At 45.1% G+C, this 27,415-nt stretch overlaps 2 protein-coding genes across 2 annotated transcripts in view; both read left to right on the plus strand.

Annotated features, from left to right (window-relative positions):
- ARF4 (ARF GTPase 4) overlaps positions 1-27,415 on the plus strand; it is a 1,077,785-nt gene that overhangs the window by 345,105 nt on the left and 705,265 nt on the right. The gene's annotated exons all lie outside the window — the stretch shown is intronic.
- The window catches only part of IL17RD (interleukin 17 receptor D), a gene marked incomplete at both ends in the record, with an annotated part of 60,562 nt that continues 56,197 nt past the window's right edge, over positions 23,051-27,415 (plus strand). The window contains one exon of the mRNA XM_082847582.1: positions 23,051-23,176. Coding sequence (XP_082703708.1) covers positions 23,051-23,176 — 126 coding nt within the window. The remainder of the gene's footprint in view (positions 23,177-27,415) is intronic.

Here is a 27,415-nt window from a genome sequence, read left to right on the forward strand (position 1 = left end):
TGAATTATCTCAAATTTAAAAAGAAAAGGGAAAGTCCATCTTTTTAAATTATCTCAAATTTTAAAAGTAAAGGAAAAAGAGTCTTGGTAAATAAAAGAACTGATTACAGGGAAGGGACTAAAAAGTGTGCATGAGCAGCCTTTGGAAAGGCAGTGCTTTGGGGGAGAAAAGGGTAAAAAGGAGGGGAGAGGAGATTGTATGGGGAAAAGGAACAGGAGGGAGAAACTTAGGATTCTACAAGACAAAAGAAAAACAAGAATATCTATGTTAATGTATGATAATGAACCTATATATAAGAATCAATGGAGGGCTTCCCTGGTGGCACAGTGGTTGAGATTCCGCCTGGCAATGCAGGAGACACGGGTTCGAGCCCTGGTCCAGGAAGATCCCACATGCCATGGAGCATCTAAGCCCCTGCGCCACAGCTACTGAGCCTGCACTCTACAGCCGGCGAGCCACAACTACTGACTCCGTGTGCCACAACTACTGAAGCCCGCACCCCTAGAGCCTGTGCTCCACAACAAGAGAAGCCACCACAATGAGAAGCCTGTGCACCGCAACGAAGAGTAGCCCCTGCTCGCCGCAACCAGAGAAAGCCCATGTGCAGCAGCAAAGACCCAATGCCCCCCAAAATAAATAAATTAATTAAAAAAAAGAATCAATGGAAAATATATATAGTGCAGTGATGATAGGAAAATTCATATCACTAACCACATATATCAATAAAAATGAAAGAATGCTAGTAAATTATTTTTCAATCTCGAGTCAGAAAAGAATTTCAGAATAAACAACAACAACAATGAAGTCAAGGATGGAAATAATAAAGGTAAGATAAAATCAGAAATTAGTGAGTAGAGAAGAGGAAAATAACGTATCTAAATAAGTCAATGTCCTGACTTTTGGGGTGGGAAAAGTTAACAAAATAGATAAGCCACTCACTAGCTTAATCAAGAAAAAAGGGAGAAAACGCATATATCCAAAATAAGAAATGATACGGGGAAATAGTAATTTAAACAGAAGAAAAAAATTTTTTATATAAATTTATTTATTTAATTTATTTCTGGCTGCTTTGGGTCTTCGTTGCTGCGTGCGGGCTTTCTCTAGTTGCGGTGAGCAGGGCCTACTCTTCGTTGCCATGCACGGGCTTTTCAGTGTGGTGGCTTCTCTAGTGGTGGAGCACAGGCTGTAGGCACGTGGGCTTCAGTAGTTGTGGCACGCGGGCTCAGTAGTGGTGGCTCAGGGCTCTAGAGTGCAGGCTCAGTAGTTGTGGCACCCGGGCTTAGTTGTTATGCGGCATGTTGGATCTTCCTGGACCAGGGCTCGGAACCGTGTCCCCTGCATTGGCAGGCGGATTCTTAAGCACTGGGCCACCAAGGAAGCCCCAACAGAAGAAAATTTTAAAATCATAAGAGTTTATTTGGTAGACCTTTGAGCAATTACATTTAAAAACATGGACAAAATGGTGAATTTCCTTTTAAAAAAAACCCAGAGTTTACCAAATTTGATTCCTTTAGAGATAGAAATCTTAAATGCACCAATTTCTGTAGAAGAAACAGAACATCATTTCACTAAGAAAAACACCGACACCATATGGCTTCACAGGGGAATTCTATTGAACCTTCAAAACCTGGTAGTCCCAATGCTACATAGATTATTGTAAAATATAGCAAATGAAAGAAAATTTCCAAGTTATTTTAATGCAGCGAATACAACATTGATACCTAAATCAAATGAAGTTGATTTTTAAAAGATAATCAAAGAAAAGAAAAGAAAATCACAAAACTATTCTCAATTGTGAATATTGATGCAAAAATACTAAATAAAATATTAGCAAACAGTATCCAACACCATGTTAAAAAATAATACAGGGCTTCCCTGGTAGCGCAGTGGTTGAGAGTCCGCCTGCTGATGCAGGGGACACGGGTTTGTGTCCCGGTCCGGGAGGCTTCCACATGCCGTGGAGCGGCTGGGCCCGTGAGCCATGGACGCTGAGCTTGCGTATCCGGAGCCTGTGCTCCGCAACGGGAGAGGCCACAGCAGTGAGAGGCCCGCGTACCGAAAAAAAAAAAAAAAATACACCATGACCAAGTAGGATTTATTCCAAGAATGCAAGATTGGTTCAACATTAGGAAATCGAATAATACAATATACCATATTAATAGACCTTAGGAGAAAAATCATATAATTTTTATATCCATTGATCCCCAAAAAAGTCTTTATCAAAATTTTACATCTATTTTTGTTTAAAAAAAAATCACTCACTTATGAAAGTAGAAATTGCTGGGTACTTTCTTAACATAATGTATTTTATTTCACTGGGAAACACTAAGGACATTTCCACAAAGATCAGGAATGAGGCAAGAATATCCCTATCTCTATTACCAGAAATACCTATGAGGTTCTTTATGGAGCTGGAAAGTTAATGTTAAATTTCCTATAGAAAAATAAAAATGAACAACAGTAAGGGAAACACCAAAAGAGAAATCTACAACAGCCCAACTGGCCCTAAAGACATTGTATTAAAACTGTAATTTTTAAAATATTCTACTGGCACATGAATAGACAAATAAATTTATGGGATAGGATAAAAAATTCACATATAGACCTAAATAAAATCATGGGGGCGAAGATGAACTTTTAAATAAATGGTACTGGGAAAACTGGATAGCCATTTGGAAAGAAATTAAATGAAATTTATATCTCATACCATACACAAATGGGTTTGAGATCGAAATATTAAATATGAGACCATACAAGTACTAGAAGAAAACATTTTAATTTTTTTGAGGAATCTCCATATCATTTTCCATAGTGACTGTACAAATTTACATTCCCACCAGCAGTGCACCAGGGTTTCCTTTTCTCCACATCTTCACCAACACTTGTCACTGCTTTTCTTTTTTTTTTTTTTTTTTTTGCGGTACGCGGGCCTCTCACTGCTGTGGTCTCTCCCGTTGCGGAGCACAGACTCTGGACGCAGAGGCTCAGCGGCCATGGCTCACGGGCCCAGCTGCTCCGCGGCATATGGGATCTTCCCGGCCCGGGGCACGAACCCGTGTCCCCTGCATCGGCAGGCGGACTCTCAACCACTGCACCACCAGGGAAGCCCTGCTTTTCTTTTTGATAATAGATATTCTCGCAGGTGTGAGGTGGTATGTCACAGTGGTATTAATTTACATTTCCCTGATGGTTAGTGATGTTGAGCACCTTTTCATGTACCTGCGGCTATCTGTATGTCTTCTTTGGAAAAATGTCTAATCAGTTCCTCTGCCCAGTTTTTAATCACATTGTTTGTTTTTTTGCTATTGAGTTGTATGAGTTCTTTATATATTTTGAATATTAACCCCTTATCAGATATATGATTTACAAATATTTTCTCCCATTCAGTAGGTGGCCTTTTCATTTTGTTGAGGGTTTCCTTTGCTGTGCAGAAGCTTTTTACTTGTATTCTCTCTTGTTTATGTTTGCTTTTGTTGCTTTTGCTTTTGGTGTCAAATCCAAAAAATCATCATCAAGACCAGTGTCAAGGAGCTTACCACCTATGTTTCTTCTAGGAGTTTTATGGTTTCAGTTTTTTGTAAAGTTAAACATATATTTATACCATATGACTCAGCTATCCCACTTCTAAGTATTTACCTAAAATACTGTACACAGATATTTATAGAAGTTTTATTCATAATCAGCAAAAACAATCCAGATCTTTCAATGATTAAATAGATAAGCAAACTGTGGTGCATCCATACAATAGGATGCTACTGGGCAGTAAAAAGAAACAAACTATTGGTGCACAGAGTGACATGGATGAATCTCAAAGACATCATGCAGAGTGAAAGTAGGTCTCAAAAGGTTATGTGCTCTGTGACTCTATGACAAGACATATTTATGATATGAGGACAAGTCACAACTATAGGGATGGAGAACAGATTAGTGATGGCTAGAATTTGTGGTGGGGAGAGCGTTTGACTAAAAAGGGGCAGCATGAGGGAATTTGGGGCAGTCATGGCAATGTTCTGTCTCTTGACTGTGGTTAAACAGTCTATACATATGTTAAAGCTCATGGAATTATACACCAAAGTTTGTTTACTAAATAGAAAATTTTTTAAAAACTGCACTGAGATAACATTTCTTCCTTGTCAGATTAGCAAAAAATTTAAAGTTTGACACAGCATTCTGTTGGCAAGGCTATGGGAAATAGGCACATTCATATTTTGCTGGAAGGTATGCAAATTACTAGAACTCATATAAAGGGAAATTGAACAACCTCTAAGAAAAAAATATATATGTTTAACATTTGACTCGGCAATGTAACTCCTAGGGATTTACTCTCAAGAAACATTTCCAACAACACAAAAATCCTTATGCATAAGATTATTCACTGAAGCACTATTTGTAATTGCAAAATGTTGGAAGCAACCTAAATGCCCGCACATAGGAGAGTGGTTGAGTAAACCATAATACATGTACACAGTGGAATATTATGCAGCTGTAAAAAAAAGATCAACTACCTCTATGAACTGTTAAGAAGTGATGTCCAGGATACATATTATTAAGTGAACAAAGAAAAATGCTAAAGAGTGTCTATAGTGTGAAAAGAAGAAGAAATAAAAAACCACAGATGTATCTACTTATTTTTGAAAAGAGAAACTTGGGAAGGATAAACCAGGAAATGAGATTGGTTACCTTCAGAGTAGGGGTGGCTGTAGGGGATGGGAGCGTAAGAACAGGGTGGAAGGGACGGGGGCAGGAGTTAGACTTGCCCGAGTGTACCATTATGTGTGGTCTGACTCTTAGAACTGTATTCATGTTTCACATACTCAAAAATTAAAATCAACAATTTTTTATTGTTGATCAGAGTCCCTTAAATTTGAACGTAAGCAGAAACAACAATGTTATTTCAGATGAATAACGTAAACATACTGAAGTGGGGAAGGGGTAGCTTTTGCACACTGTGTTCTGACTATATCCCCTCAGACTAATGATAACTAATTATACACAAATATTGAACTCTAGTTAGTACACTTGCTTTTTGTAGTTGTATGGATTAGCAATTCTGAAACAATTTTCTATGCATCATAGGTTTAAGCAAGTAAGTATGTTGAGGACAGTGGGAGCTGGGTTTCTCACTGTTGGGAAGGGAGTTATAAATGTGGAAAGGAGGAAGGCTGGAATGAGTTCTGTGGCGTTAGGTTAGAGTTGGAGGCATCAGTGTAGATTCACAGTGTATGAGGGCAGAGCATTTGGGCGTAAGAGCTGTGACACTCCTCCACAGGAGAACAGCTTCCGAGAGCTGTGAATGGGAGGATTGTGCCTGGCCTGGTGTTCATAGAAGCACCCACCCTGTAGGATTGTAACATGGCCCATCTACATTCCGAGACTGGCCTTCACTATTACATAACAAAGACAATTTTCTGCCAAGAGCACATTTTTTATTCGGAGACTTGGAACAATAACGAAAGAAACAAAGGCCTGTGCATGAGTCAGGCCTCTTTCTGTTGCAAGAGAAGAGACTGAGCTCAAACTAATTGAAACAGTAAGGGGATTGATTAGCACCTATGGTGGGAAGACTAGGGGTGGATGCAGCTTCAGATCTGTCTGGATCTAGAGGTTTGTATGATGTCATTAGGACTCTCTCTTTCTCTTTACTGCCCAGGCATTCTCTGCTGGGTGGGCCTGATGGAACTGGACAGCACAAGGCTCATCTTGGGCCAGGTTAGCAAGCCCAGTGGAAGAGAGCCTGCCCCTCAGTGTCTGGCAAGGAGGTCCAGGGGGAGACAGGACCACCTTGACTAGCAGCCCCCTAGAACCACAGGGAGTGAGGAAGGGGGTTTCCAAAAGAGAGCACAGAGAGGAGAGGCCAACAAAAAAGTAACAACTCCATTGCTTTTCCTGCCACAGCCAGCTTGTAAAGTTCTGACTTCTCTTTGTGCCCACCAGGTAGGACTAGGTGAATTCCTTGAAAACAATAAAAAACAAAACTACCTACCCTAACCACTTTGCACCAAGGTAAGCTCCTCCAAGGGGCTGCAAGCCCTCGTGGGTGGGCTGGGCTGGGCAGACCTGGGTACATCTTCCTGTGGTGTCCCCCTGCCACCACTACATCCCATGCCTGGCACAGGAGCTTGCCCTGAGTGTAAGCTCAGAGCGCATTTGTACCATTTTTCCAGTACCTTCCAAGGCTTTGTCCTCCATGGGGGCTCCAGAGTGAGCTAGTTCTCAGGTAGTAAATGTCTAAGGCAGGTGTCTGAATGTATTTGCTTCAGAACTCTTCCTGGCTCAGTCTCCAAACCCACCTTAAATGAATTTGTTGTAGATACTTCATGTTTAATTTACTAATAGATGAATAAATAATAGTCACCACTGCAGAATTTTCCTAGCTAAAATTCTGGCCATAATAGCTTTGGGTGGAGGTACTATGGGGTACTAAAGTCCCATCCTTCAGCGAGCCAACACACCTAGGTCTCTCTTGAGGAACATCTTGGTCCAGAGGATCCATGTGGCCTCGCAAGGGGCTGCGAGAGCATCGCTGTACTCAAGGTATCTGTCAGAAGTTTGTTCTTGCACTCCCTGCCCCTTGAATGCTCATCAAAAGCCAGTGCTTTAGAATGGGGATTCTCAAACATGAGTGTGCATGAGAATCATGTAAAATACATATTTAAAATGCAGATTCCTGGCTCCCACTCCTGGAGACTCTGAGGAGCAGTGTCGACCATGTGAGGAGCTTAGGGAAGAGTTATCTCAGCTAGGGACAAGCAAGTGCAAAGGCCCTGAGGCAGGAAAGAGTGCCCCAGGAACTATCAGCAAAGTGAGCCAAAGGAAAAGGGACAAAGGCCAGAACAGGCAGGGCCTTGAGGTTAGGATGAGATTGGGTTTTTATCTAGTGCAACTGGAGGCCTCTGCAGGTTTTAAGTTGGGGGGAACTACAGATCAGATTTTCACTTTAAGAAAATGACTCTGGATGTTCTTTAGAGAATGGATTATTAAAAGGCAGGTAGACAGGAGGACCAGACAGGAAGCTTCTGGAGGAGGGGTGCAGGCCAGAAGGGATGATGGTCTGGCAGGGGATGGATATGGAACAGGACAGCAATTGAGGCTGCGAGGATTTTGAGTGCTAACCTCAGTTCTGTTGCATCCTATTGTTCCTGCTTGCATTTTCTTCTATTCCAGTTATTTTATTGCTTACCCCCCATTTTTGTTGCCTCAAAATGAAAATGTCCTTTTTATTATGAAAATAATATATTCTCAATATTTAAAATGTAAACAATACAGGAAAGTAAAAAGAAGAAATTAATCCCCAGTAATCCCACCACCCCGTGATACTCCTCTCCTTCCAGACATTCTCCACATGAGTAACATGCACTTTGGACAAGTAGAATCACACCACGCATGCTGCTTTATAATGTGCTTTTCTCTCTATGTAAAAAAATCACAATTCCAGGTGCACAGATGATGTGCATTCTATGGGGGATGTTGAATCTCACTCGGCCAGATTACTTTGCTATTTGTACAAACTTCCTAAGCCAAAGAGAGACTTTCAAAAGGTATAGATTTGAGTCTATAAAGTTAGAAAACACAAGTAATTTTCCTAAAAGGCAGGAGAAGGGCTAAGGGATTTAAAAATTAAAATACCAGAAAATATACTCCAAAACAGAGGAGCTGAAACACCAGTGTAGTAATTTCCTCCCAGAAGGGAATGTGATGCCTGGGCAAAATTCCATTGTTTATTTTGCACGGTCTTAACTCAAGCTACACACAAAAAAAACAGAGAACAGTGGCAGGAAGTGCCTTTCTGTGTCCCGGCTGAGATGGGGCTCCCTATGCGAAGCCTCTGGAAGTCTCAGGATTAGCCAAGAATCCTCAGAGCAACTTGCCCAAAACACTAATTGTATCTGTGTCTCTGTCTTTGATTAGTGGCTTAGTCAACTTTCTAGCTCATTATCATCTTAGTCATTTTTCCTTTAATGTAATGAGGCTAAGACTCTAGTTTTATTTTTTTACTTTTCCCCAGAGGAAAATAAATACAAACTTGAAGGTATTTTATACACTCTTTATCTTTAGTTATTTAACAACCTTGATGTGGGAATGTTGTCTCCTTTCTCACCTCAGTCATCAAATGGTTGAAATAGACAGCAAAGGCCTTGGGAATACCTGGACTCTGTCCTTGGCTCTTAGTTGCTTTCCTCGGGTCAAATATCCATCCTACAGCTCAGCAAAGAAAAGAATCAAAGCAGCGATGTAAACTGGGGTTTTACATTTCAGTGATCTAATGTGATAGAGCGGGACTAGTCAAATGTTAACTGTAGAATACAGATGGTGGGTATATGGTGTTCACTGTGCATCTAGGTTCTAAGTTATTGCATTACTTACATTACTTGCTTTTATTAGCAGACAGCAAGCCTTAGTGGCAGGCAACTTTTAGAAAAGTATTTACATTTTATGGGAGAGAGAGAGGTAGGGACTCCTTGTCATTTTCCAGAATTTTCTGTAGGAGGGCAGGTATTGACTGACTGTGTCACCTGTTTCCACAATAGGTTGTAGTCCCTTTTCAAGGGTTTTGAGATTTAGTTAATGTAGTCAGTGTTTTGTTTATTTGTTTGTTTTTAATTATACAAATAACACACGAACACATTAATATTGAAAAAGTGAACACAATACAGATCAAAATTTCTTTTGAAATCCTGTCCCCAAATCTTGTCTCCTCCACCCCAGCCCCTGCCAAATGAAGTCACTTTTTCAGTTTGATATACATGCTTCCAAACCTTTTTCTTATGGATTTTTACACATATATATGTACCCACATATAATATGTGGTATTGTTTTATTTATTTGTTAGTTTTCATAAATAGTATTCTAACATATTTATCTTTTTATAATTAGCTCCTCCCCTCCCTCAGCAATATGTCTTAGAGCTTTTCCTAAGTTCCTTATAACTCTACCTTGTTAAAACAAACAAACTCATTGCATTGTATACTGTGCCAGGTTGGCTATCCCCATTGTATGGGTTTTTTTTTTGTTTTTTTAAAATTTATTTTATTTATTTATTTTTGGCTGCTTTGGGTCTTCGTTGCTGTGCACAGGCTTTCTCTAGTTGCAGCGAGCAGGGGCTACTCTTCGTTGTGGCACGTGGGCTTCTCATTGCGGTGGCTTCTCTTGTTGCGGAGCATGGGCTCTAGGTGCGCAGGCTTCAGTAGTTGTGGCATGTGGGCTCAGTAACTGTGGCTTGTGGGCTCTAGAGCGCAGGCTCAGTAGTTGTGGCGCACGAGTTTAGTTGCTCCATGGCATGTGGGATCTTCCCGGACCAGGACTTGAACCCGTGTCCCCTGCATTGGCAGGCAGATTCTTAACCACTGCACCATCAGGAAAGCCCCCATTTTATGTTTTTAGCGAAGTCTCTATTGGTAGGTATTACAGTTGTTTCTGGTGTGTTTTTCTACCATTAAAAATAATGTTATAGAAACAAAACACATCTACCTGTGCACAAATGTGATTTTTTCCCCCAAGGTTAAATATTGGGAAGTAGAATGGCAATGTGGTAGAAATTCATACATTTTAATAGAAATGACCAATTTGCCCTCCAACGTGACTTTCAGTGGTCAGCTTCAGCAAATATTTCTTTTTATTGAGCTTTGGGATGGGCTTACCTTAGCCTTCAAACAAAGCAAGGACAGGAGGAATATGACACTATGTCTTTGCCCTCTAGGAAGGCTTGAGACTCATCTATAGGCCCCCATCTATCAAATGGCAAAATAATTCCAGCAAAGTTAAACCAGAATCTAAAAAGACTGGATACTTATAGAAGGTGTGTGGATGGGAATGGGATGGAAAGAAGGAGGGAATGGGAACAGGTAGATGGAACCTCAACACTTCTTAGAGTATACCTGTACACTTTTATGCAACCAGGGTAATTGTTCATATACTCCCAGAATAAATAAATCATTCAAATCAACCAGGATGAGAAGAGAACCCCAAACAGAACACCAGCAGTAAGGAATCTAAATGTATTACAAATAAATAATGTAACCACACAGGAGGAGGTAGGGAAGAAAAGACCTAACATAATTAACTCTGGAAAACAATATTTTGACTAGCTACTATAAGACTAAAGTTGAAAGGGACTATACAGAAAGATCATAGCTTAGTTACTAAATTTGTTTCTCTCTGTGGCTCTCACAAGGGAATGAGTTAGCAATTCTGAAACTATTTTATGTGCACACTAGTCTGGGTCCAGTTAGGAGGCAGAAACCACACAGAAATTTGAACAAGGCAAGTTTAATGTAAAGTATTATTAACTATAACAAGAGCCTGGAGAAATGAGGAATTGGCTACTAAAAAGTAGAAAGAACTCTAAGGAATACAGGAAGAGCCTGTAACAGGAGCAGCCACTGCCTAGGGCTGAGAAAGACAACCCAAGGAAAAGCCTCCCTCCCAGAGCCGAGATCCAGACCTGTTGGAGAGGGCACGGCTATGGCTCAGTGAATGGTGGGTGCTGTGTGGTCAGAACTTTCCAGAAATCCATCCATTATGGTGCCAGGAAAACTGTTCATGGGGAGGTATCTCCCTGGAGGCATTCTGCTATGAAACTGCCCAAAAGGGGTGCCAGGGGAGACTGCTGGGCCATGGAGCTTCTGGCTGCTAGGCACTGCAGGAGCCCAGCTGCTAGAATCTGGTATTGGGGAATCTGGTACTGTCTACACAGCAGGAGCTGGAAAAGCCATCTATGCTGCAGGAGCTGAGTGATAGGAAAAGCAGCCCACACTGTGGAGCCTGCCAGAAGGAACACACCAGACCAGGCCTTCCTTCTCCTCCTGCAGCATCTCTCTGTCACCCTCTACTGGCAAAGTTTAACCAGCTGACAAAAGAAAATAACTGAACCAGCTCCACTCCTGCATATCAGGTCATGAAGAATGAATTTTAGATTTGAGAGGCAGTCAATTGATATCTGGCAGAGTCTACCTCTTTGTCTACTCACCTTTCATATGCTCCTTTTTACACACATTTGAACTCTCATACAACAAAACCTCTCTATAATTCCATCTAACAAGATATAGCTTTTTATCTTAGAAATGAAGAAGTGGGACTTCCCTGATGGTCCAGTGGTTTAAGATTCTGTGCTTCCATTGGGGGGACACGGGTTCCATCCCTGGTTGGGGAACTAAGTTCCCACATGCTGCACCACACAGCCAAAAAAGAAGAAAAAAGAAAAAGAAATAAAAGAAATGAAGAAGGCTTCACGCTCTCCCCAAAATGAAGACACACACAGTCCCAACAGTTACTGTATCCATTGCTGGCTATGTCAATTACTCTTTAAATTCAGTCACAGTCCCACTGAATATTCTGTTACTTAAAGACTAAACTGGGGAATTCCCTGGCAGTCCAGTGGTTGACTCTGCATTTCCAGACACCCCCCCCCAAAAAAAAAGAAAAGAAAAGACTAAACTGTAAAGTTAACTTAGGCAACTTGTATATAAAATTAAAATGAAGTGAAAGTCTGAGAAACTATCACAGCCAAGAGGAGTCTAAGGAGGACATGAAACTAGATGTAAGGTAATGTGATGTTTAGATGGGATCCTTGAACAGAAAAGTGACATTAGGTAAAAACAAAAGAAATCTGAATAAAGTATGAGCTTTAGTTAATAATAATGTACCAATATTGGTTCATTCATGGTGGCAAATGTATCATACTAATATATGATGTTAAAAAAGGGAAAACTGGGTGTGAGGTATATGGGAACTCTGTACTATCGTCTCAATTTTTATGTAAATCTAAAACATTTTTAAAATTTAAAAATTTATTTTTTAAGAGAAGGGACAAGGCCTTCACTGGTTGTCCAGTGGGTAAGACTCCACACTTCCAATGCAGGGGCCCTGAGTTCCATCCCTGGTCAGGGAACTAGATCCTGCATGCTGCAACTAAAGATCCCACATGCTGCAACTAAGACCCAGCGCAGTCAAATAAATAAATAATAAAATATTTTTAAAAAATTGCGCTTGAAATGTTGCCAGTTTTTTAAAAAAGGAATCCAGTCTATGGCATTGCATACCATTCTTAACATAGGCCTTCGACAATATATGCATACTTTTAAAGATACAAATTATGTCAAGAGTAGCCAGTGTATACATGGCTCAATTTTATGGAAAGCAGTTTAGAAGTCATGAACAAAGCGGGAAGCACAGCTAAGGCAGTAAATGAGACCTCCTGGAGAGTCCCAGGGAAACACCGTGAGACGTTACATAACAGCAGCCAACAACAAAGAAAGAAATTATGTTCAGTTTCCATATATATACATATACACACATACACTAGAGAAGGCCTGTGGAAGTCATCATCTGACCTCTCCAGAGAAGGGATGGTGAAACATTCTACCCCACACTCCTCTTCCCCCCAGAGCCAGCCTATCCTAACCTGCAGCAGATTCCACCTGCCGGGGCAGGGGTGCCAGCAGCTGTCTCACCTGCATCCTCAGGACGGCTCACATGGGAGGGGGAAGCAGCCTGGCCAGGAGGGCGCATGCGGGCCCACCCGGAACTCTGTGCATTTTTGTTTTTGTTGCTGGTGTGAAGCTGACTTCTCTTGCTCATGGACTTGGCTCAACGCCTTGCTCTGTTGCTGTTTTTGCAATCTGTCACTTCCTTGCTCCATCTCTAGTGAACTTTTGCTGTAGAATTTCTTGCTCCAGGGCCTTAGGTTGGGAGAGAGACCAGAATTAGGGCTCTGTGTTTTTTCACAACTGAGGGGGCACTGGTTGGGCCTCCCATGCCATGGAGGGCACACCGGATAAGATTCTGACACACAGGGTGGCTGCCACTGCTTCTAGGTGTGCAAGTTATTCAGCTGTGAGGATTTTCCTCCACTGAGATTAACAGGGAGGCCCAGATTGCTGGTTGTGTCAGTGAGGGTGTTTCCAGAAGAGATCAGCATTGGAACTGGTGAATTGAGACCCGCAGATAGCCTTCCTCAGGGCTTATGGGCGTCAGCCAACCTGTTCAGGGTCCAGATAGAACAGGAAGGTAAGGAAGGGCGAATTCGCTCTCTGCCTGAGCTGAGGTCACAGCTTCTGTGCTCGGGCAAGGGCTCTCCTGGTTCCCAGGCTTTCAGATTCAGATTGGGACTTACACAGCCTCGATTCTCTGGCCTTCAGACTTGGACTCGATAACATCACCAGCTTTCCTGGTTTTACAGCTTGCAAAGGGCAGGATGTAGGACTTCCCGGCCTCCATAACCTTGTGAGCCAATTCCTGCAGTATATCAATCAATCTCTCTCCCTCTCCCTCTCTTCCTCTCTCTCTCTCCCCATATATATATACCTGTGTGTGTGTGTGTGTGTGTGTGTGTGTGTGTGTGTGTGTGTATCCTCTTCGTTTTGTTTCTCTGAAGAACTCTAGCACAGCTTCCTGTCTCTTCTGAACCCTTCTTTTGCATTTTATTTTCTCCAGCTTCTCTTTATACCCCCAGGTTTTGAAACAAAATGTGAGAGAGGAATATTTAGGTTCATGATGCAGCATTGTCTCCGAATAGCTGCATGTCACTGGGACAACCAGGGAGCCTCCCTGAACCTCAGATCCTTAATCTGATAAGGAACTGCAGTGGCTGCCCCCAGGCTTAGTGGGCTCTGCTAAGCTTGAGCCACTGCCCTGGACAGTAAGTTCCTGGAGAGCAGGGACCTCAAGGCCTTGAGCATGTTTTTTTTCCAGTGCCTTACACAGTGCCTGGCATACAGCACGCACTCAATAAATGCTTGCTAAATAAACAGTTGATTATGTAAATGCCAGTTACTGTGATTATGCATTCATATATGTCACAAGCCATATCATTTAGGTTCAAGATGGTACTGGAGAAAACAAACAAAAACCCCAACAAATCTGGTGGAAGAAAGTGAATGGAGAGCTAAAAATTCTAGGTACTATAACTGGAGAAATAAAATGGGTAAGAGTGCCTGCATGCTCAGTGACCTTTCAGAGTTGTCGGAGTGTGTTGGGGCTGCCTGAGCTTGGTCCTGCACCAGGATGCTTCAAAACCTTATTGAAAAATGTGTGGATCCCCATGAAGCCCTACTGTACCCAAGTTTACCAGAAGATTTGGGTAGGAATAGGACTGATGGGCTTCATCATTTATAAATTCAGGAGTGCTGATAAAAGAAGCAAAACCTTGAAAGCTTCCAGTCCTACACCTGCTCATGGTAATCATTAACCAGCTTTCCTTGCACAAGACATTGGTCTGACTGTGTTGAGGGAATGTGGGACATCGTGTTGACTTGCAGCAGTCCCAGTGCCCTCGTGCATGAACAAACGTACCTGTGAGACCCCCGCCCCCCCCAAAAAATGACTAAGAGTTGGCATGGTTGCTCCAAGTTGTGTATTGACCACGTTTCATTTGAGTGTCTCAGTGGGGCCTCTTTTCTCTTGACGTCTGTGACCTGTCTGGGATCTTTGTTTTTGGATGCTGATGGCCCAGTTTAAATCCTAACCTGCCGACATAGCATGTCCATTTCCTTAAGAATGATTTTAGAGGAGTCAGGAAAAGCTGATTGTGTTTGAAAAGGTCAAACAAACTTTAAAAAGGCATTTGGAGGAAACTGAAGAAAACTTCAAAAAAACTATTCCTCAGCAAGACAAGAGAAGAAATTACTTTCTTTAAGCAAGAACAGGATATTCTGAAAAAGGGACCTAAATAAGAAAGAGCTGCTATAAGATATTAAAAAATATAATATTTGAAATAAAAATTCATTAGAGTTTGAAGATCTAGTTGAAGAAATGTTCAAAAGCATGGAACAAAGTGACTAGGAGATGGGAAATAGTTGATAATAAGAAAATTGGAGGATAGGGAATTCCCTGGCAGTCCAGTGGTTAGGACTCGGCACTTTCACTGCTGGAGGCCCAGGTTCGATCCCTGGTTGGGGAACTAAGATCCCGAAAGCCGCACTGCCCAGCCAAATTACAAAAGAAAAGAAAAGAAAATTGGAGGATAAACTTAGCATACCTATCAACCAACTTAGGATTTCCAAAAAGAGAGTAAACAGAGGGAAAGGAAAGGAGGAAGATATCAAAGAAATACTCAGAAGGGAATTCCCTGGTGGCCCAGTGGTTAGGACTGAGTGCTTTCACTGCCATGGCCCAGGTTCAGTCCCTGGTCGGGGAACTAAGATACTGCAAGCTGTGTGGCTCAGCCAAAAAAATAAAATTAAATTAAAATTAAAAATAAAATAAATACTCAGAAGAATTTCCCAGAAGTCAAGTGGCACAATGAATGAAGAGACTCATCCCTGTGAATCTTCATGACAACAGGGATAAAGAGAGTGGCTCAAAAGCTAAGAGAGAGACAGACAGACAGAGAGACTGACTGACTTTCAAAGGACCAGGAATAAAAAATGCGATCGGATTTCTAAACCTCAACCTCAGGATCTGAAAGACAGAGGAGCAATGCCTTCAACAGCCCAGTGAAAAATTACTTTCAACACAAAATTCAATACCCAATCAAATTATTAATCAACCGCGATGTTTAATGAAGATGTTTTCTAGACATGCGAGGTCTCACAAAATTTACCTCCACACCTTTTCTCAAGAAGCTAATGAAAGATATGTACCACCAAAATGAGTGAGAAAACCCAAAAAGAAACATAACCTAGGATTCCAGCACAAGAGAGAAGGAAGGGTATGACAGCTGGGCAGCAGACCTAGAGAACACCCAAGCCTGACTGGGGCAGGAACATGGGGACTCCAGGGGAGGATGCTCCTGGAATAAAATGGAACTGGGAGAAAAGCTGATGCCCCTGCCCTTGTGGAAAGTTGTATGGGAAGATTTAACAAGGAGGGCATAACACAAAGCAAAAGTCTTTTAAAAAGGTATATACTAAGTACATACACACACACATACACACACACAAAACCCCAAAATAGTTGTATCAAGAAAGGAAATTCCATCGTCAAACACTACTTGCCTTAAAGGTGAATAATGTTTCATATGGTCATAATAATATAAACACTGAATATTGACTTAACTAAAATTGTAATATATCAGTCAGGATCCCAACAAGAAACAGCTTTTTTTTTTTTTTTTTGCGGTACGCGGGCCTTTCGCTGTTGTGGCCTCTCCCGTTGCGGAGCACAGGCTCCAGATGCGCAGGCTCAGCGGCCATGGCTCACGGGCCCAGCCGCTCCGCGGCATGTGGGATCTTCCTGGACCGGGGCACGAACCCGTGTCCCCTGCATCGGCAGGCGGGCTCTCAACCACTGCATCACCAGGGAAGCCCCAGAAACAGCTTTTAAATGCGGTAATTTGAGGAGAATTTCAGAGATTGCTTGGGCAGTGAAAAGAAACTACAAGCGAAAGCCATTATTCCTGCCCCACCACACCTGAGAAGGCAAAAGTGGAGGAGCCGTTGTCAGTAACAGAAGAGAACTAAAAAAAAAAAAAAGAGAACTAAATGGAGAGGGTGCTGAGAGTGGAGCCGAGGATGCAGCAACCTAATAGAGGTAACTGAAGGCATGGGCATCTCTGCTCACTCTCCCTTCCCACTCCAGCTGCCTGCCTATGCCCTGCAGTGTCCCAACCCACCCAGAAGCCCTAGAGTAAGAGAGCCCATTGATGTGGTCCGTACAGGTCAGAGTGGGTCTGGAAGGGCTGAGGGAAGACATCCAGCACAAACCTCAGTGGGGGACTAGAGGAAGGGAATTTAAAGAGAGCACAATTTGCATGTGTCATAAAGAGCAGGAAATTAGGAGCCAGTGTCCAAACTGGTCAGTCAAGAAAGGCAAGATCAGCATAGGACTTAGAAATATGGCAGCAAATGCCAGAAAACAGCCAAAATTGTTGAAGGAGGGTGCTCTGGGCAGTGCGAGTGATAAGGGACAGTTCAGAGGACTGCTTTTCCATTATACATCTGTTAGTACTAATAAGCCTTTTTAAACTTTGTACACGTATAATTTCGATTAAGGTAAAAATTAATAATATTCATTCTAATCATGAGAAAAACATCAGGCAAATCCCAGTAGAGGGGCATTCTACAAAATATTGAATACCTAACCAACGGTCTTCAGAATTGTCAAGATCATCAGATACAAGGAAGTGTGAGAAACTGTCACAGTCAAGAGGACCCAGAGACATGGCAACTAAATGTTATGTGGTATCCTGGATGGGACGCTGGAAGAGAAGAGGGGCGTGAGGTAAAAACTAAGGAAATCTGAATAAAGTATGGACTTTCACTTATGATAACTTATCGATATTGGTTCATTAATAGTTACAAATGTACCATACTAATGTAATTTGTTAATAATAAAGGAAACTAGGGGCAGGATATATTGGAACTCTCCGTACTATCTTCTCAATTTTTCTGTAAATCTAAAATTGTTCTACAAAATTGTCTTATTAAAAATAATAAAAGAATTTACAGTAGAAATAACCTTAAAAGACCACAAGAAAATTTTATGAATTTTATTTTATTTCTATGATTTGGAGCTTTAGTAGGGCTGGATGTTTTTCCAGGCTTTTAAATTATTTTTGCATTCAAGACATTAAATCCCAGAATTTCAGCAATGATCCTGGTTATTCATTCATTCAACAAGTATGTGTCAAATGCTGACTACATGCCAGGTAGTACCCTGTGCTCAGCACTTGGGGTACCAGGACCTTTTCAAAATACAGCCCTGCCATTGTCTTTAAACCCTTCAGAAGCTGCTGGGTACTCTTAGGTTCAAAATAGGGCATAAAGTTCCATCTGCCTACCACTGCCGGTCATTTTTGCACACCTCTCTTCTCTCCAACCACACTGGCCTCTTTTGTTCCTTGAAGATGCCACCTTCCCTGCTGCCCCAGGGCCTTTGCCTATGCTGTTCCCTCTACTCAGAATACTCTTCCTCTCTCTGCTCCCCTCACCTTTGCCCAGGTAACTCTTATACTTGGAATATCAGCTCAGGCCTCACTTCTTTCTTTCTTTCTTTATCTTTCAGTCTTCTTTTTTTTTTGGCCACACTGTGTGGCATGCGGAACTTCCCCCACCAGGGATCAAACCCATGCCCCCTGCAGTAGAAGCACGGATTCTTAACCACTGGACCACCAGGGAAGTCCAGGCATCACTTCTTTAGACACAATCCATCTACTTGTAATTATCCCCTGGTCATGTGGTTATTTGAGTAATGCCAGTGTCCCCCATGGAATGTTTGCTTGTAGGTTCTATGACAACTGGGACAGTGTCTTGTTGGGGACAGTGTCCGTGTTGTTCACACTGGTCCCCAGCTTCTGGTGTAATGCCTGATATGGTGCAGGGACTCTATGAGCACTTGTTGAATGAATGAATGGTAAACAGGTTATGGTCCATAGCCTTCCAGTCTAGAGCATATCCAAACCAGGGTGTGAGCTCCAGAAGGAGACAAGAGGAGGCCATTTCCCCCGGCTACTGTCTGGATTCCAGCTGCCCCTGGGCCTGCCTCCATCAAGTCCTGGTTTACAACTTATAGCCATTTGCTTACTTCAGATTTACAAAAACCCACTGAGGTCTGCATCCATGTCATTCCTATGTGGCCATTAAGAAAAGTGACATCCAGAGAGGTTAACTGAATTGCCCAGAGCTACACTGTTACTGAAAGCCCATATTTAACATTCTTTTCTTACCGCCTCCTGAACTCTACTTACACGCAAACTTAGCACCAGGTCTGGGTTAACAGCGAGCATTTGCCCCTGCATCTGGGCTATGCCCTAAAGTGTTGTGTCCTCGCGGCGGCGCAGTCCGCGATTGTTTGGGCGTCTCCAACCTGGACCACGCGCGCCCTCTGGCAGCTACAGTGGAGACTGGGCTCCCCGCGCTTCAAAAGAAACGGGAAGTGGCAGTGGACGCGTGAACTCCGTGTAATGGCCGCGACACTTTGGGGTGCGTGTATGGGGGTTTCGGGGCGCGGGGTTGGGTCGGCCGCCCCGGGTCTGACGCCCGCCCCCGCCCTGGGCCTCTGGGCAGTCTGGGCGGCGCCAAGGCCGGCTCCGGAAGGATGCGGGCCCGCGCCCCAGGCAGAGTTTGGGGGATCAGATGAGTCTGGGAACTCCTGGCTGAGTCTTGGCTTCCCCGTCTGTGAAGTGGAGATGATGACAACTACCCGGTTCGAGCCAAGACTGCCCGGGGCCGAACTGACATCGGCGGGGCTCTCAGGAGTGTATCAGTTCTCCCCGTACTGCTCTCCCCAAAGCCCAGGGAAACTTTCACGCTCAGCCTGCTGGGAGATGGGGTGGAGGACACACTTTACCTTTAATGTCTTGATTAGTGCATAATACGTGTACATCGCAATACCAAAAATAAATTAGAATTTTGGCCCACGGCTTCTAACCACCGTTCATTGTTTTTAGTTCTTCTCAGCTGAAAATGATTCAGGATACAAAATGTTTCCATGATCACTTTATCTTTTCTTATGTTTCAGGGGATAATTTGACTCCTAACAAAATCCAATCCTTGTGTTAAGGATTTTTTTCTTATCTGCTTAGGTTCTAGGTAAATTGGGGAAATATATTTGCATTTCATCAACGGCTTAAGGTGGTTTAATCTGTTTAATCCCCCAGCTTCATTCCAACCAGGGATGGAGGCAGCAACAGTTTCTTGCCCACTGATGTGTGTCAGGCAGAGTGCAGGGCACTGGTGGCAGAGAGGTGAACCAGATAGGGAAGATGAGGGGTGGCTTAAATTGTGACTGGGCCACAGACAGCCCTAGCCACGGTGGGTGAAACTACATGTTGTATTTGAGGAGGGCTTCATCCTCTGGGCACCTACAAAACGGCTCTGCTGTGGCCTAGAGGAAGGATAGACCGTGGAGGCCTTGTGGGAGCCTGGCCTCCTCATTTTATCTCAGTTTCTAGTACAGAGGTTCACTTCCCGCAGCCTCACAAATATTCTGAAGGGTCACAATAAAAAGAGGGGATGAGAGGAAAAGAATTGATGAAGAAGACCAGAATGGAGAGGATGTTGCCAAATGCCAATTTATTGCCTCTATTTCCTGACCAAATTTTTCCCTTTGATGTATGTGGTTCTCCCACCCAACCCCCGCCCCCCCACATGCATGCTTGTGGCCTCCCTAGAAGGCAAACAGAAGGGCCTCTCAGTCCTTGGTCTTGAGGGATGTCATTCTAACCATGTTTTAGACGTTTTCTTTCTTGTGTCCTCTGTACTCCTTTAGAAAAGTTAGAGCGCTCTCTAAATTCTGTAGCATATTTTCAGGGGCTGTCAATTGCCAGACTGGGCAGCGAGCTGTGGGCAGGAGGGAACTCAAAAGTCGGTGGGTGTGGAGACTGGAAAGGATGTAGGAGCCTTTGCTCTGCCTTCCCCAGTCACTCAATCATATGGTGATTGGTGATGTGAGTGAAACTCAAGAAGAAACGTTCTCCTCTCCCCAGTACCCTCCTTAAGGCTCTCCCTCTATCATAAGCTGTAAATACTGATCCTTTTTCTGGGGTCCAACTCCAGAAGAAAGGAAGAAATGCACATGGCCTCTAAATACCTGAGAGCATGGTCCACCTCATTAGCAACCAGAGAAGCCCATTAAGACTGCAATGAGATGTTGAGCAATTTGCCAATTTTAAATGTGCATAATCCAGCAGTTCCAGCAGTTCTGATTCTAGGAATGTATCTTAAGAAAACAGCTGAATAAGTGTATCAAGATAAATGTGTGAGGATATTTTTGAATCCCTGATTATAATAGAAGTCCCTCAGCAAGGGATTGGTTAATAAATTATGGCACATGTCTAGGCTGGAATGTCATAGAGATTAAAGAGCCTAAGGAGCAGGTAGTCTCCTGGTTTCCCGGGTGCTTCACCAACACCCATGTGGTCCTGGCCTCATTTCAGCCCCTGGCACTCCTGACATGCGTAGCCAAACCCCTGACATCCCCAGCTCCCGGCTGTGGGGGTTGGGAATGATCCAGAGGGGAGTCAGGGAGGATGGGCAGAGGTCTGGAAGGCACCAGAGCATAGAGTCTACAGCTTCCCCACAGGAGCAACGTACCGCGTGAGGTCTATTCAGAGAAGGTTACCCTGCAGGCAGCCTTCTGTGGATCCTGGTTCTTCTAGATGACCAAAGCAGTGATGCTGGGTTTGGCTGAATTCCTGAATATCCTGGTGATGACATGAAAAAATAAAACATTTCCTGTCCAGTGGTGCACATGAACAGGAAATCTCAGCACCTGGGTGTTCTGGTGGATTTTTAAAAATATATATATTTATTTATGTATTTATTTATTATTTTGGCTGCGCCGGGTCTTAGCTGTGGCACGTGGGATCTTTGTTGTGGAGTGTGGGATCTTTTAGTTGCGGCATGCGGGCTCTTAGTTGTGGCATGCGGGCGGGATCTAGTTCCCAGACCAGGGATCGAACCCCGGGCCCCCTGCATTGGGAGTGCAGAGTCTTACCCACTGGACCACCAGTTGTTGTTTGGGGAACCCGTCCTCCCTTTCTCTGGCAGCGAGAAAGGGAGGACGGGTTTGGGCAACCGCTGTCTCCCACTTCCAGCTTCTATAGTTCAAGGGAAGCTGGCTTTGCTCCCTGGTTCCGAAGCCAATCACCAGGACTTCTGCTAGCATTACTGTCTCCACAAGGGTAGCTTGCTAAGCTTGGGCCACTTCTGCCTCTGCAGAGAGTTTAAGTACAAGGTATGGGTAGGGTGTGCAGAGCCACAGTGGAAAATACAGGAACTCAGTGTTAGTAGCAGCTGAGCTGTCTATCACCACATGTAGGCCAGGCAGACAGGAGAGGGAGGGGATTCTAGGCCCTGGAAGGAGAGAGTCATGTAGAAGAGGCTGCCTTGTTGGACTGGCAAAGGTGAGAGTCTTCAAGGTTGACTGAGACAAGAAAACCAAGTTGAGGTTGAGCGGGGAGATCAGTGTAGCTGGAGCCAAGTAGTGAAGGCAGAGTAGGAAGAGATAACATGGGAGAGGAGGAGGTCATTGCAGATTTTATTCTAAAGGCCATTGAATAAAAGCCACTGCAGGAGATTTTTAATCAGGAGAAGGCAGTGGTCTGACACCTTTTTGGAGATCACTCTGGATCCAAGGTGCAGAAATGCATTGTATTTGGGACAAAAGTGCAAGCAAGAAAAGCCCTTTGGAAGCTGTTGTGGAGGAGATGGTGGCATAGATGAGGGATAAGGCAATGGAGAAGGGTGAAGAGGTGGGATTCAAGAGCACAGAGAAGTCAAAGGGGGAAGGGGCTTGTGGGGAAGTTGGATGATCTTGGCTACTTCACTCCCAGCCTCAGCTTCCTTTCCCAAACAGAGGTACTACCCACTTCACAAGAGTAAGTTTGACAAGTGTAATGGTTAAGAGTACTGTTTTTGCCAATCTGGATTTGAATCTCAGATCTGGCAGGTGCCAGCTGTGTGACTTTATGCAAGTCAGTTAACAGTAGATTGTAGCACTTGTTGAATGCTTTTTATGCGTTAACCAGTAGAATCCTCCCCAGACTAAGACACTTTCTCTGTTATTCCAGTTTACAGGGGGAGGGAACAATAATGGGGACAGAGCAAGTCATTTGTCCGAGGTCCCAGCCAGGATTTCTCTAACCACCACATTACCCTAGCTTTTCTGCGCTGAAAACTGGGATAACAATACTACTGACACTTTCAGGTGTGTTTGAGAGGATTCAAGAAGAGGACTGGCAAATAGTAGGCACTTGTAAATTATTATTTTAACTATTATTATCATTTTTTTGGTTTGTTTTCCCGAGTTTTGCAGGGAGCAGGCATTACGTGGAAAAATCCTTGGATTAAAAAAAAAAAAAAGACCTCTCAGGTGAGGGGAAAAAACTGCAGCTGTCGTCTTCTCAAAGTCACTCGGAGATGGGCTGTGCGGGCGTGGCTTAGAGGTCGGGGCGGGGCCAAGAGGAAGAGCCAGACCTAGGGGGCGGGGCCAAAACCTGAGGGTCGAGGCTAGGGGCGGGCCCCGGAGAGAAGGGGCGGGGCTAGGGTCCGCAGCGCATGCTCGGTGGTGCCGCCAGCTCTGCCGCTGCCGCCAGCGCCACCGCCCACTCCGGGCTGGCCAGCGGCAGGCGGCCGGGGAGCAGAATAGGGCCGGGCTGGGTGAGCGCACGGCCATGGCCCCGTGGTTGCAACTCTGCTCTGTCTTCTTCACAGTCAACGCCTGCCTCAACGGCTCCCAGCTGGCAGTGGCCGCAGGCGGCTCCAGCAGAACGCGGGGCGCCGACACCTGTGGCTGGAGGGTAAGGAGAGGACAGCGAGTTTCTTGCTGTCCCCCAAAGCGCGGGGGCACAGGTGCTCGCGGGCAGTGGCGCCCGCGTCGACTTGCCTGCTCTCCGCAGAGTGCGCGGTGGGGCTGGGACCCCGCTGCTCCCGCCCTCCTGCGTCCCTCCCGGGTCGCTCGTCTGCCTGCCTCGGCTGGGTTGAAAGAGGCCGCTCGACCCCGGCTTTGTGTTGCTAATGAGGCGCGGCCACTGGCCGGGGTCCGGCTCCAGGAGGGCGGGCGAGAGGGACGCCCGGCGTGGGGCAGGAGTAGGGCGCCCCACCCTTTGTTCCAGGCCCGGGACCTCCTCCCTCTCAGGGCACAGGGCCCCGGACTGGGATCCTACGAACTGTTCGCATGGGGGGCGCTTTGGAGCGGGAGTGGGGGTCTTCTTTCGGACCTCCGGTCCAAAACTCTGCAAAAGCCCGGGATTGCCAGGCAGGGGACCCTGAGTGCTGGGGAGGGGTGCGCCCCCCTCTTTCGGAGCCGCTTTGTTCCTTCTGGGCCAGGCCGTCTTACCCCACTTTCACCCCCACCTCAGACTCCTGACTTGCTGGTAAATTTTGCTCCTGTATCCAGCCCTTCGAACGGTCTCACGGATGACCCCCCCCCCCACCTCCACCGCCATCCAGCATGAGTTGAGGATATTTTTCGTGGCCAAAGGGAGGAATGAGCTTGTCCCCTCGGGCAGATGCCCGAGACGAGACTGGAGGGATGCACCGACTTTGTCCTGTGCTTGGAGCCCTCTGCCCCTAACCCAGCGCTTCTTCGATGCCATCTGGGCGATGGGACATGGGGAGGGGGGTGTGCGCGGGTACGCTGCCGTCCCGAGTTTCTATCAGAGCTCCTGGGCTTGGGCGGCCAGAGGACCTGGAGACTGTGTCCATCTGCCCAGCACCCCTCCCACCCAAGCCAGGACCAGCCTGGTGTCAGGGCACTCACGGCCTTCAGCCTTGTGGAGGGGACAGCGGTTTGCACTCAGGCAGCCATGGAACATGACCTTGGCTCTTCTTCTGGGCAGCCATGAGCCTCAATTTCTTCACCTGGAAAACAGGAGTAAATGGGACCTAGTTTCCCTAGCACTACTGCTCTGAGGGATGGGTATGGGGTAGTTCTCTTAGAACAACGTCCACCCACCTCTTGTGGGGTGCTCTGAACGACCTCAAGCAGTTGAGGCCTAGAACCTGACATCCCTTTAGGGGCACAGGCTGGTGCCTCCAGCTCACTTGCCCCGCATTCAGAGAAACACAGTGCAGAAAACGAGGTATGAACCAAGTAGCTGAGATGTCTTCAAACCCAATAGCTGTGCTATAGACAGCTATAACCCACCCTCTCACCAACCCCATAGTGAATGTAACCTTCCGACTTGAGTAAAACATCACATTTTCTTACTCTGTCCCATTTTAGTAAAAATACCACTATTCTTGGGGGTTTTTTTTCTTTTCAATAGATACCAAGTTTTCCTCAGTTTTTAGATCAAAAAGTTTTCCTTAAGGCTTTCCTATGTTGACTTACCAATCCTAAATTTTCTGGATCTAAACTGGTGTGTTGGCTTTTGAATAACAGCATCACAGATATTTTATTCTGAATTTTCATAAGCCGGCCTAGGTGGATCAGCCCAATTTGCTGTTTTTCTGCACTTGCCCAGGTGGCTTCACGTGTCAGTGCACAGACCTTGTGAAGTTTTAATGCTGTGGGTATAGCCGGGCCCCAGAGGAGCCAAGCTGGCGGTTTTGTGCTCTCTGTGGGAATGTGTTCGCCCCTAAACCTGCATACCCACAGGATTAATGGGGGCCCTCATCCCAGTGGCTTCACATTCATGCTGGGGGTGACCTTCTCAACAGCTCCTACCTTGGCCTCACAGTCCTTTCCTTGGGGTCATCTTCACCTGCTTTCTGAATGAGCATGGAAGCCTCAGGGCCATCTCCTGTACTCTAGGCTCTTCCCAACCTGACGCGTGGCTCCTTCCCTCCTGGTCTTTTGATGCATCTGATGGAGCCACCAGCTTTCCCTGACCCAGCTTGTCCACCTGCCTTACACACTCACCTTTCCAACTCCAGCCCCTGGCCCTCCCACCCTGCTCCCTAACTCCTGTGCCCTTCTTGCTGCCAAGGCATGCTTTTTCCCTGCTCCTGGGATAGCTTTTCCTCCCCTGAGAACCCCCTGCTTGGCCTAAGACTCAGCTCAGATGATGCCTCCTCAAGGAAGCCCTCTGAATGCCATTCCCCTTGCTTCGCCTTCTCCTGCAGGTCCTTGCCTTTGGTTCTCACCAGACTACATCATCAGTATTTGTTCACATCTGTGTCTTCAGAGTAGTTTCTTTAGCCGGACGCTTAACCTTGTGTTGGTGAGCTCAGAGCCTGGGGCCCTGTAAATCTTGGCTGAACCCAATTAGACCCTGCAGCCTTCCTGCTAAATCCTGTATGAAGTGATCGATTTTAAGAAGGGGGGTGGGGGAAGGGCCACAATCAGAGCAGTGAGCTCCAGTGTCTTCTCCGCAGTGAGCTTTTGTACATGCTACTCCCGCCTGTGTTCCTTCTCTTTACATCTCAGCCTCCCCTCTCAGCTCCAGCATCACTTCCTGCAGGAAGCCTCCTCTGCCTCTACCTCCCTAGGTAAGTTTTTACGGAAGTTGCGCTGTCAGAGGGCTGCCCAGTAAGTACTGGTGTACAGTTACTTGGCTATTTGATTCATGTCCGAGTCCCCTACCAGTTAGTGGGTGTTCAGCCCATAGTACTTAGTCTCAGTGCTGACTGAGGTTGCTTACAGTCTAGTTGGGGCTATGTTAACATATAAGAATAAGGGTTGGTGATGTGTGATGCAAGCAAGAGAGGGCTTCCTGTGGGTCTACGTCACACAGAACCTGAGAAGCTGGAGACACAGCAGGGTAGAGAAGTGAGCCCTCAGGAGGGGCAGGATCTGGGTGCTGGAGAGGAGCTGAGCGATCGACCCCCTGGCTCTCCAGGGAGAGGTTGTTCCAGGAACTCTTGCCCCTGCAGGAATGTGTATTTTCCCAGGACTTGCAAGGTGACTGGAGCCAGCTAACCCTCAGCAGCTGTAACCCTCCCTTCGGGGCTGCTCTCAGAGGAGCCAGCCTGGTCTAAGTGGTCAGATTTCACAACCTCCCCATTATTAGCGGGGCAATTAAGGGGCCGATACCATCTTGAACACAGTGCAGTGTTTTAGAAATGAATTGTGGGCTCACTTCCTCAACTAGTTTTTTTTTTTTTTTTTTTTTTTTTAAGTCTCTTAGGGCTCTTGCCAGGTAAAGTTGCTCTTTGAGTAATAAATACAATTTTCGCAAAGAAGTAACAAGTTGTAAAACTTCCAGAGGGGCCAGCATCCTCATTTACACTGAGTCTTAACTGCTTGCTTCTTGGAAGTGGCATGGTTTTGTTTGTGATGGGTAACTTTATGTTGGTCACTTGCACTGAGGTTTTTTCCCCTCCTCTTGCCTTGCTGGTTGTTTGAGAAGCCTATTTATGGAACAAGAAATTAGGAATCTATTCCCACAGGTTTTTATTTAGTGGCTTTTCCTGCAGTGGAGGAGGAGGGAACATTTCTTGCCTTCTTACCTAGATGGGGTACACCTTCCCTGGTCTATTATCCCTGAAACACAATTTCTACTCTCCCCCCCCTTCCCCCACCAAAGTCTGTTCCTTCAGGAATTCAGGAAGGCAGAATGCTGGCATCATCTTTACAATGAAGTGCAAGTTTCCCATTTAAGGCAAATACTTCATCTCTAAAGGTAGGAAGGAATAGGGTGGTACTTGGAAAAGAAGAAGTTCCAGCTGATTAAAATTTAGGTTCCTGATAAAAGTCCAATCCAAGAACTCTCCTTGGCTGCGGGCCCAGCCATGTTTATTTAATTCTGAATTGGATGTGTTTTCATTCACTTGCAGCTCGTGGCTCTCAAGGCTGCATCTGGTCTGCCTGTCCTGTGGCCGTGTTGTCCATGTTACACATGCTCTTGTGTCTTTTACAGAATTCTTGGTTAAAAATGAGTCAGCCCCGGTTGACACATTTTCAGAGAAACATTTTTATAAGAAGTGTGATGCTTTCTTCCAGCCTGTTTTGCTATGTTAATTTGGGAATCCTTTGGCTGGGGTCCATCTTTCTTGAGCAGCCCTCCCTTCTCTCCCCTCCCCCATCCATCCAGTGGACCCGGAGCCCCTGCAGTGCCTGGGGCATTGTGCTAGTTATTAACTCGGGGATACAG

The sequence above is a fragment of the Leucopleurus acutus genome (assembly GCF_964270905.1).
Source record: "Leucopleurus acutus genome assembly, chromosome: 10".
NCBI classification, from domain to species: domain Eukaryota; kingdom Metazoa; phylum Chordata; class Mammalia; order Artiodactyla; family Delphinidae; genus Leucopleurus; species Leucopleurus acutus.